The sequence below is a fragment of the Grammomys surdaster genome, unplaced genomic scaffold (assembly GCF_004785775.1).
Source record: "Grammomys surdaster isolate TR1022 unplaced genomic scaffold, NIH_TR_1.0 382, whole genome shotgun sequence".
Classification (NCBI taxonomy): Eukaryota; Metazoa; Chordata; class Mammalia; order Rodentia; family Muridae; genus Grammomys; species Grammomys surdaster.
This window is the reverse complement of record NW_021604801.1, coordinates 427,153-439,091: the sequence shown is the minus strand read 5'-3', so window position 1 is coordinate 439,091 and position 11,939 is coordinate 427,153. Positions and strand designations below refer to the sequence as shown.

The following is an 11,939-nucleotide window of genomic DNA, read 5'->3' as shown; positions in this document are numbered from 1 at the left end:
TTACTGGTGAGCAGGGAGGTAAGTTCACCCTTACTGGTGAGCAGGGAAGTAAGTCCACCCTTACTGGTGAGCAGGGAGGTAAGTCCACCCTTACTGGTGAGCAGGGAGGTAAGTTCACCCTTACTGGTGAGCAGGAAGGTAAGTTCACCCTTACTGGCGAACAGGAAGGTAAGTTCACCCTTACTGGTGAGCAGGGAAGTAAGTCCACCCTTACTGGTGAGCAGGGAAGTAAGTTCACCCTTACTGGTGAGCAGGGAAGTCTGCCCTTTGGGTAGCCACCACTCTCAAGTGCTATTTTCTTATCCTTTATTCATTCACACTGTGATGAGCTCTAGGGCCAAGAGAAAATAAAAAGACCTCGTTATAAAACATTTGTCACATCTGATACAAAGTAGCAGACGCACTTTAACTGAAGAGCTCATGCCGCCAAACCTTCTTCCTTCTGGGAAGCTCTCTAACCAGGCACACTGAATCCCACGGCTAACTGGCTACCGCTTCTACGGAAGAGCCAGTGTTCATTCCCAGGCATGCACACCACTCTGGTGTTAGTGTACTTTAAAAACACATGCAGTCCATTAACTGACAGACCAGAAAGCAAACAGAAGAGCTGTGGCTGCTGTGAGCACAAAACAGGTGTTTCAGAAAAACCTGGAAACGGCCAGTTATTTCACTAAAGTATCAAGAAACTGGATATCAACAAGGTAATATTACAGTAAAAGACTGAAGCAGAGTTGTGTTAGAATCTACAATCCTGTACTCATGCAGTAACTGAAAGGTGCTTAAATTCTATGTGACTCATTACTGATAAAGTTTATGACAAAAATAATGTTGCTGCAGACTTCCACTGGCCGACACAAACTTCAAGAGAAAGCTCAGAGCTGTATGAAAAGACTAGAGGAAATAGAACATACTGACAACTACCTAAAAGAATCCCATATTTTTTAGCTAAAATAAAGCATTTAAAATATGCATATATTTTGAATTTTTCCACAATGCCTGTTTTAGCCAATTTTTAGGTAGCAATTTATTTTTCTTTTCTAAGAAGGCTTAAGTGTAATTGACAATACTCACTTTCAGCATTTAAAAACTTAAAAGAAAAGGAACTGCTCATGCATACCAAATTTACTATACCTTTTCCTTTTGAATCCATGGAGAAAAGATAAAAATAGAGGGAGAAAAAGGCAAGAAATCAGTTCAAAAGTTCAGAGAAAAATGCAGGCAAGCTCTGAAGAGCGTAGGTGATGAGCTTTGTTTATCTGTAGAAGTGACAGACACTGAATTTGGTTAAGAGGTGTTCCTAACGTTTGTGGTTACAACCAGGTATTGGCTCTGGGGAAAGAGAAAAAATGCAACCTTCAAATTAGATCACAGTAAGCAAAGGCATGATTCAGTTAAACAGAAACAAAACAATTCCAAAGAGATACAACCCCAGTGCACACCAAGGACAATGGAAATGATGAGTAAGGGACATGGAGGTGGACACACTTATTAAGCCCTGTGTGAGGTGAGAGCCATGCGAGACACACCAAGTGCCGCGTGCTGAAACTGAACAGGCCTTTCAGACACACAAGGTCTGGTGTAATGACTTGGACCTGTTTCACAGAGAACTTAATGGTGGTCAAAGTCAGTCTTTCTGTTAGGTTTCTTCTGTGATAAACAAAAGCAGGGTTTCTTTGTGTAGTCCTGGCTGTCCAGGAACTTGTTCTGCAGACCATGCTGGCCTCCAACTCAGAGATCTGCCTGCCTCTGCCTCTATGTGCTAGAAAGAATTAAAGGTTTGAGCCAACACCATCTGACAACAAAGCCAGATGGCTAGTCTAGACACTTTGTAGTATCTGCCATTTGTTTCTGAGCTTTTTATTTAGCATATTTGAAAGCATTTGTTCAAAAGTACTGTCCAAACATCTGTCTCTTACAAACAACCAGTAAAACGTATTAACTGTACTATTAAAACTCAATGCAAAACCAGAGTACTTTTGTTCTTCCACAGAATACCCATTCTGGCATACTGTCTTCCATGTGAAGCCATTACAAAAGATTGTTTCAACATATCTACAGGAAAGGCTCCTGGGGTTTTAGAAAAACAGCAGACAGGTCCAGGGTAATGAGCGACAACATCAAGAGCATGCACTCTTCCATGTCAACAGGCTTGTCTGCAGTAAGCACTGTGTGGATGACGATAAGCAGTCACACTTGTCTGACCTCTGGATCAGGAGCGAAGAGAATTAAAGCAGAGTTGAGGAAAACTGACCACTACTGAAGGGAAAGAAAAATATGGACATACATCCCCTGGCAGATATCACACGCATATGCTCTGCCCTCCGTCACCTTCAATCCTTTTTCATTTCTTACAGTTCTGCCTCTTTTCTCTCAGGGAAAAGAACTGCTTAAAACTCTGGAGACTGCTGACCTAGGAACTAGTGTTCCTTATCCTGAACTCAGTTCTATGCACACCCCTTAGCGCCTGCTCTCAATCACTTCATGCACAAGATGTTAGAGCACTGGAACGCGACTGTCTAGTCATCTAACAAACTATAACCCTGAAGGAAACAAGGCCCTCCCACCTGCCAGAGACCATGCTCAGACAATTTCTGGAAGGCAGTTAGGGAAGAGGATGAAGTCCTGGACCACCTGTAGGAATTCATTTTAAAAGTGATCATATGCAAAAAATACAGAAACACCAGCTACACATGACACTACTGTTTAGAGACAGCTTAAGTGGTTTTCTTGAGCAAAAAGCTAATTAAATTTTCATGAATCCATTTGAAAGAATGCTGTGTGTCCAATATTAAAACAATATTCCAGGCCTGTATTCTCCACATTGAGAGGCTAAGGCAAGATGGCTGCCATGAGTCTGTGGCCTGTCCAGGCCATCTAGCAAGTTCTGGGTAAGCCTAGGCTACACACTGAGACATGTCAAATGAATAAAGAATATGCAAATATAGAAATGCAGGGGAGGAGCCACTGTAATGAAAAGCTGGGCTCTAAATTCTCACTGTCTCACTAGGGAGTATGTGCACACCTGTGTGTGTGGGGGGGTGTGGGTGAGTGTGTGTATGAGAGGGGGGGGGGCTGAATGGCTATCAGAAATGCTATAGATTATCCCCAGATATTAGAATTTGACACTTTATGTTTTCCAATTTGTGCACATCTATGTTTTGTACATTTTCTACTATGGATACATATCAATTATAAAGAAAAAACTACCATCTAAAGATTCAATCCTAAAGTTCTCTCAGGGGAATTACATTTTCGTTTCTATCTTTCTGCTCTTCAAGAAGTAAAACTATTATTTAAATCAACCACATTTGAAAAGAGTAGGTATTACAATTATATGTTAAATAAAGCTTTTGGAATAATGGAAAATTTATAAATAGAAAGTAAAATTGTTCAGTAACAATGGAAAATAACTAGTTATTCACATGTATGGTAAAAGTCTAAGCCTCCACAGAAATCAGACTATGAACCTGTTAATAAAGCACCCTCATATAACCCTTACTGAACAGCCCTTACCAGTTCCCATTTCAAAGAAATGAAGATTCTGAGACCCAGAGGACAGCACTTACACACAAAAAGAGCTAAGAATATTATCTGATGGATTTTAAATGTTTAAATAGATCAAGACAGTCTGCTTGCATATGAATTGAAAGGCAAGGGACTAATGAAACTGCTTAGTCACGGAGGAAAATGAGAGAACATCACTGATTTCAACTACGTAAATAACCTATCCATACTCTCTTAACCTAGAAAACAAGCTAATTACAGGATAACAGGGATAACAGTTTTTCAGTTTAGAAAGATTTACAATGGTAATGACTCAGAAACCTGGGGAATCCGTTTCCCTGAAGACTGCTTTGAGCACCCATGACTGGAATATGACTTAAAATAAAAAATTATTATCACCACCAGCTGGAGGGAGACATGCTGAAAGCCAAGGCTCTTTCCAACATCATTCCTCTGTCTAGGTGCAGAGAACACAGCAGCTGTGCTGGCAGTAACACCTTACATATTCATAAGGAAGGAGAGACGTGCAGTGTGGAGTCAAAGGAAGCATGTGTCGAGCCATTTTTAACTTAAAAATACCAACTGCTGCTTCTTCATGTTTTCCCTGTTGCATCCATGAAAATCAAGTTTACTGTATGAGATGCAACTAAAGGACATTATAAAACCTAAAAGGAATCTTAATATTTAAGATAAGAAGGTACTTAGAAAATTACCAAATATTAAAGCCAATCCGTGAGATGTTCCCACTGCTATCAGACTGGACACTGCCTGGAAACAAAAGAGAAAGCCGTCAGTGTGGGCTCCGCTGGCCTGCTTCCCTCCAGGCACCAGCTGACTGCCAACTGCCGAAATAAGGCATTTCATCCAGAAAGCAAAACGAGAAACCAACCTGGGGCACTTTCACTTCTAAGAGTTCCTCTAAGTTTAAAATAAATGTTATCAAAATACCATATATTCAATATTATAAATTATGTCATTTGGCTTCCTTTAAATCTTCAGTTCACAACCCACGGGTCATAACTCCTTTGAGGGGAGTTATGACTCCCGTAACTCCATGATCCTTTTCACAGGGGTCCAAGAAAACACAGATATTTACATTATGATTCATAACAGTAGCAAATTACAGTTATGAAGAAGTAACAAAAATAATTTTATGACTGGGGGTCACCACAACAGGAGGAGCTGTATTAAGAGGTTGCAGCATTAGGAAGATTGAGGACCACTGATTTAAAGCAACTTTAAAATTAAAAAAAAAAAAAACCTCCCTGGCAGCCCACTAAAGAGGTACTATATTGCCCACACAGGGCCTCCTCAGAATGTAGGGATGAGAATACTTTTTCCCAGTTTATCACCAGCAGGCAAGAGACACCAGAGTTTTCCACCTGAGCCCACTTCTTCAGCAGTGACTAATGGGAAAGCCATGGAGAAAGCCGAAGGAAACCAGAAGGCAGATCCTTAATGTGCTTTCAAGCCTCCTTGAGCTTGTCCCAGCCACTCCAGACATCCGTGCAGGCCTGGCCCTGGGGTCCATGGCTGTGGAATATGTATTAGCAGAGTGAGCTCACTTGATGCTATTCCTGTCTTTACAGAACAAGGGACACAGCTCACAGGGGAGCTAATGCTGGAAAGACCTATTACTCCATTACCTCTCAAGCATTTTGCTCTCAAGCAAAAGCTAAAAGCTAAACAATAAAGTAGAAAAGCCAAAATCCAGTATGAACAAGCTTTAAACTTGACTACTAACAAAATGGCTTAAGAATTTATCATAATAGCACTGAATATTTTAAGAATAAACCTGAGAACTCAGTGAAATTAAAAATCTTACCTTAAGGGTTAAAAGGTATACTTACAATTGCTGTAGGCAAGCCAGCATCTACTTTGTCCTAAAAGAGATTTTAAAAAAGAAGAATTTGAAAAAGACAACAGTACTGAAAGTGAGCATACAGCCTCTCTTTATGCACACACTGACTAAACAACTTAGCAAGTGCAGCCTCGGCCTGCCCCTCCAGTTAGTGTGATTCCAAAGCTGTGGACAGCAATCAACAAGCATGAAAGCAGCCGGCTTTATTTAACTAACAGTAACAGAAACTCTGGGTACTGATTAGAAATACAAATTTAAAGAGAGAAAAGAAGCCTGTTTCACATAATACAAACAGACTAGAGTCTATGAGACCAAAATGGTAGAATCAAAGATCTCAGAAAAGAGGAACTTGCTGCAGGCACCCCATGTCTGAGGAGGAGGCTCCCCTCCAGCAGATTAACTCCAGCATCTAACTGAAGCCCACCATCAATCTGGAAACAGCAAATCCATTGTCAAACATGGTGAGGCCGAACATGAAGTACCACTTCAGCTCCTCCCCAGTGACCATGACACAAAAGCCACCAACTGTCTGACAGTAATCCCCATGCATTCAGAAAACTATCCAGTTCTGCTCTATCAATCCTAACACTCGGCCTGTGAACTGCATTAGATGCAAAGAAGGCTACACAGGTGTCTATCTGAGGCTTACATAGCCTGAGGTAATCATCACAGCTTGAGTGGCACAGCACTGTGGCAGCATCTTTACTCAGCGTCCAGAGCTGACATGAGGCCTGATATATCTAATACAGGATCTGCGCTCTGTTCTGCATGGAGAAAAGCAGAGATGAGAGAGCTCAGATGAAAAACATAAACCTCATTCAAATGAATGCAGAAGCCATCTGACTTTAGAAGGTACAAAGAACAGATGTGGGAATCACGTCAACACTAAATTGGAATTCTCCTGGGGTGGAACAGGGGAATGAGGGAAAGGCTATAGAGGATGGATAGGTCGACCAAAAGTAAATGTTATCAAAGTGCCATTAGGAAACCTTCAATCTTGTATGCTAACAAAAAAAAAAAAAAACCACTCTCAAAATTGAGAAGAATGGGAAACACAAAAATGGGAAAGTCAAGTGGTGTAGCTGAGCAGTGAGCTAAGGCACAGGTTGGGTGGCTGAGCAGTGAGCTAAGGCACAGGTGGGGCAGCTGGGCAGTGAGCTAAGACACAGGTGGTACAGCTGGGCAGTGAGTTAAGGCACAGGTGGTACAGCTGGGCAGTGAGCTAAGGCACAGGTAGGGTGGCTAAGCAGTGAGCTAAGGCACAGGTGGGGCAGCTGGGCAGTGAGCTAAGGCACAGGTGGGGTGGCTGAGCAGTGAGTTAAGGCACAGGTGGGGTGGCTGAGCAGTGAGCTAAGGCACAGGTGGGATGGCTGGGCAGTGGGCTAAGGCACAGGTTGGGTGGCTGGGCAGTGAGCTAAGGCACAGGTAGGGTGGCTGAGCAGTGAGCTAAGGCACAGGTGGGGTGGCTGAGCAGTGAGCTAAGGCACAGGTGGGATGGCTGAGCAGTGAGCTAAGGCACAGGTGGGGCGGCTGGGCAGTGAGCTAAGGCATAGGTTGGGGTGAGGGAGGAGAAGATGGAGAAGGGAGGGAAGGGACAGAATTCATAATTAAATTATGCAATTAGTGTGACAGTGCTGCAGCACCCAGGGCAGTGCTTCTTGAAAGCCACCCTGACTCACCTGGGATCCTACTTAGAATGCAGATCCCTAGGCTCTGCCAGTAATGACTAGATTCAGAAGGTGAGAGTGACCTCCAAGAACCTGCATTTTAGCAGTCACCTCCATACAGTGGGCATGCTTTTAAACAATAAAGAAACATTGTGCTAAGGCATCTATAGTACCTTAAGGTTCATCCTTAAAATGGAAGATTCCTTAAAAACCTAATTCCAATGTATTTTCAATATAGTCATATGTCAATCACTTTGAGAAGAGTCTCAAAACTAAACAGTAAGACTCAAAAATATCATGTTTCCAAAGTGTTTTCATCCACGGACTCCAAAGTCAGGATGCTCACGGTCCAAGCAGGCCTGATAAAATCACTGCACAGGGCTAAAGGCCCAACTGAGCAACCATCCAGGGAAAATACCACAAAGAGAATCAGCTTTACATGTTAGTAAGCCAACCATCACAGAAAAGCATGCAACTTAAATGGAGCTGTTAATCCGAGGTCAGAGAAGTATAGTATCAAGCCCGGGGCAGGAAGAGAGGTGCTATCTCAACATGTCAAAGCAGCTAGCCAGACCAACGTCAGAGAACAGTGCTGACACGCTGGGATTTATTAGAATTGCCTCCTCCTCCTCAAGGCGGAGGGAAACCCCTTCTAAACAACAGGTTTATCTAATCAGCACTCAGTGTCTGAGTTCTAGCTCAGTCTCCACTATTCAAAATATTTTTTAAACTGCACAGGTGGGTCAAATGACTGCTCTGGTTCATCTTGATTTTGAAAGGAATGAATTTCATCACCTACATAAGGATTAAATTCAGAAAATGTCATGGAAACACGATCCTCAACAGGTGGTTTTCATTCTAGCAAGTATGAGTGCCTCTCCACCTAATGGAGGAAGGGCACTGCCCAGTCTCCACCGCGTGGCCATCTCTACTTAACATCATGTCTGATGCTATGTGCATCAGCGGGGTCAGGATACCCTAACTACCCAGGACGGACATCATTCCCTAGCTGCAAAAGCACTTTCTCCAACAGAACTGAAAACTGAAACACAACCAGATATCAAGACTCCTACTGTCTCTGTTTCTTGTCCAAGTTAAATATATGAACTGTTAATTAAACTCCACAAAAAGAACATAAACACCATCGAAGTCCCTGCTGTGCTCATCCTCATCAGACTGCCTTCCGTGTCACACACAGGACTGCTGAATTCAGAAAACAAACCTGACAGACTAAATCAAAGCATGGGCTGTGAGGTCAGAGGAGGAGCGTGCTGCGTGCCCAGTGACTCAGTATCACTGACCACTTGCACACACTAGCCCAGTACTCTAAAACATTTTCAAAGGAGGCCACGAATACTCCATTGCAGCTATCGTACAATGGCACACTCACCATTCCCACCTCCCTTCACAGCAGCACTTGGTTATAAAAGATCCAGATCCACAGAGAGGCTGTCCATATAGAGGCTGAAAACAAGTGCTTCACCTCAGCAGACTCAGAGGAAGGCAACAGACCTGGGTAGGAGCTCGAGGAGAGGGCAGGCAGCATTCTCCTGGCTTGCCACTATGCTTCATTCAGGCACACCGAAATGCTCATGGCTACACTAATTCCTCTGCCAAGATGTATGGCCACGTCCCACAAGTGAAAAGTAATCAGAAAAACCATGTGAGCCAAACGTTGTATTTTTCCTAAACTTTGAGGCAAAGGAAGAACTGTGCCTGGTCTGTGCTCACCCCACAACATCATGACAGTACAGGTCAAGCTGGGAAGAGAACAGACACTCACGGCTGCAGAGACAATCTGTGCAGATATTCCCTTTAGAAGTGAATGTCGCATAACTGACCCATGCAGCGAGAAAGAATCAGGTAACTTCTTCTTCCTAAGAAAGGCAGAAAGAGTAAACATTTAACAGACTGAAGGGCTGAAAAGGCAGGATCCTACAGCTCTGAAAGAAGAAAATACATTTAAAAAGCCAAAAGTTACACTGTTTGCTGTTATTAATTATTAATCATTATATAGTCATTATTAACTGATATTAAAAGATGTATAAAAGCCTAACAGAGCAGCATTCAGGTGTGCTCTAACCCACCTTGGGGCTCAGAGAGGCTCAAGCAAGAAAAAGAATAAACTAACATTCCTCTCCTACTGCTCAAAATGTCCCCTGCCCACCTTGCATAGAATTGGGCTCTCCTGTTCTCCAGGCCAGCTCTCGTGCTGATGAGTCTGCACCACCCTACTTGCCTCAGGGCCTCTGCCCTCCTTCCTTCCTCCTCCTACCTGTGACAACTTGGAACACCTTCCCAATGCCCTCACCAACACTTGTCACTCGCCCTGCTGCTCCTGCTCATGGCTCCTTTCACTTACACACCTCATCGCCATCCTAAAGGGATCCTGAAACTTTTACCAAACATCAATGCCTATTCTGACTAAAACTGTGCTCTGCCGATCCACGAAGGAGAAGTCACAGGTTCTCCTAGTAGGACCCCATAGCCTGGCAGGAGGAGCTGATAGACAGTTTGTAACTATGAAAGCACAGACCAGAAACATGAATGTCATGCGAATGGAGAATGTATCCTGTTTATTGGAAGATATGAGGCACAGCTACCAGAAGAGAGCTGTCTAATCCCCGGCTGGATAAGGATGTGAAGGGCAGTATGGGGAACCATGACCACAAACAGGCACAGACAGGGTGAGCAGGCCTGTCAGTGCCAGGACTGACACCATCAAGGACTTCTGGCTCTCAAGTACCAGTCATGTCCAACTCATGCCCAGAAGCACCATGAACACAGCTCAACACAAAATCAGGAGCTTGCTTAAGCCATTACAAGATTACGTGGGTGTGATTTTTTTTTCAACTAAGTTGCATGGTTCTCAAGTGAGAACCTGTGACAATATCAAAAGGTCAGACAATCCTGACTGAGAACAAGAGAACATCATGTCTTTTAAACAGGGAACTCAGGTCATCAGCGACATCAGTCTGTTGGCAAGGTGCTACACTATGAAGGAGGTGAGCACCCCTACAAGGATCCCTGTCAAGATGGCAACCTCGGGTAGACAGCCCTGACACAAGAAAAATCTACGAGGAGGAGCACCAAGTACGTGGGCAGCAGTCCAGCCACACGTGGATTCAATAAAGCATTTCACACTGTGCTTCCTCCACTCTCTCACGTAAGAACATTTCATGTTCTCACAAGAATCTGGAACGTGAAAACGGCCAAAACTGAAGTTATTTAGAGTTCGAAGCCTTTTCCCTCAACCTTTAATCATCTTTGAGAGTCTCCTCTGAACCTACTCCAAGGAAATGCAGAATTCTGGAGCTGACCTTGGAGATGGCTGTGGGGGAGTGCAGGGAACACGGGCAGCCAGGCAGACAAGCTCCAAAGAGTATGCCCCAACTAGGCTATGCCCCCTCAAACAGCTAATTAATTACACTGTAGCATGAAGACATTTACTTTAAATAATCAAACCATACTGCACCATGAATATGCTGGCTTTAAAAAATCAAATTAGACTGTACCATAAAGATAGTGACTTTAAATAACCATATACTTTAGCCATACATAAGTATGATTTACAAGAATATGTACCTCTTTAGGTTGGCCCTGTCACCGCTGTCTGAGCTTGCCACAGATGAGGTATCATATGAGTGAGAGTCAATGGTGTCGACGTTTAACAATGTAGGGTCCTCCAGAACAAAAGACTCATCTTCATCATCAGTCTAAATTGAAAGAAGATACAACCATAAACACAAGACTCCAAATACAAAAGTAAGACAGGCACTGCTGGTCTCTCCACAGCACCCCAGGGCATGCTTCTGCTTTCCCTTCTCTTCCACACATTCTCATTCACAGAGAGGCAAGGCACAGGACCCCCAGAATGAAACTTCAACTCCACCCAGAGATCACTCTCTAAAGAGTTCATGAACTCCAAAGAGTTCTCTAACAACAGGAAGAAGCAGAGCAGTCGTGCATATGTTAGCTACAAATACCTTTACAATTCAAGCCCATGGAGATGCTTTACTGAGAACTAACAAGCTAATCAGAAGCAAACAAGTGTCACCTAGCTGTAAAAGTCTGCCATGAAAACATGGTAGGTATACAGAAGAAAGGCATTCTGGATGGGAAACAACATGTGCAGAAACCTTGATCTCATAACATGTGTTTTACCAGGGGTAAAGGTGGTTACCATAAATGGCTGAAGTATATGAGCAGACACTGAAGATGGTCTAGAAAGATGAGCTGGGGTCCAGGCAGTAAAGGGCATTGCTTTCCATCATGTTTGGAGGCAGCAGGGCCTACGTCTGCCTTGCCTGCCGCTGCATCTGCAGTACCTATTACAAGGCCTGGTGTGTAACAAGACCCACATCGTTATTTACTAGAGCACTATCCACAGTGGGCAGTGAGAAGCCTATCAAGACTTTTAAGGAGCAGGGACAAGATGGGAACCCTGTTTTAGAAAGAAAAGTGGGGCCAAATGCTGAATGAAGGGGACAAGGAGAGGCTGTGGCAGGGGGAGTATTGAAGACCAGCAAGGGGGTTATGGAATATCAAAGAAGAAGAGTCCAGCTGAGGAAAGCTGAGGCCAGGGGAGCATGAGGAAAGAGACAGTACTACAATGAAATCAAGGCCCTTGGTCTCCTTTAAACGAGGGGGAAGAGGCAGGACAGGTAACAAGTGGAAGACGATTCCAAGGTCTTGAGGGACATGGAGAAGTGGTCATTCCTGACCAATGTCTACAAACAGGAGACAAAGGAGACCAGGAGCTGGCTGCACAGCCGAATCTGAACCAAGGACGACACTTTCCAGTCAGTGTTCCAAGAAAGTCAGCCATGCTCATTGCCCCACTCTCTCCTCTCACTGAGCTGCTGCTGACCAGCAGAGCTGCCGTAGGTCCTAGCCGCTGCCCACTT

At 43.8% G+C, this 11,939-nt stretch overlaps 1 protein-coding gene across 7 annotated transcripts in view; it reads right to left on the bottom strand.

Annotated features, from left to right (window-relative positions):
• Positions 1 to 11,939, bottom strand: part of Vps8 (VPS8 subunit of CORVET complex) — a 223,185-nt gene that overhangs the window by 187,772 nt on the left and 23,474 nt on the right. For all 7 annotated transcript variants that reach the window (XM_028781270.1, XM_028781266.1, XM_028781267.1 and 4 more), the window contains 4 exons: positions 10,618 to 10,748; positions 8,816 to 8,909; positions 5,355 to 5,387; positions 4,218 to 4,272 (listed from right to left, as the gene is read on the bottom strand). In XM_028781270.1, coding sequence (XP_028637103.1) covers positions 4,218 to 4,272; positions 5,355 to 5,387; positions 8,816 to 8,909; positions 10,618 to 10,748 — 313 coding nt within the window. The remainder of the gene's footprint in view (positions 1 to 4,217; positions 4,273 to 5,354; positions 5,388 to 8,815; positions 8,910 to 10,617; positions 10,749 to 11,939) is intronic.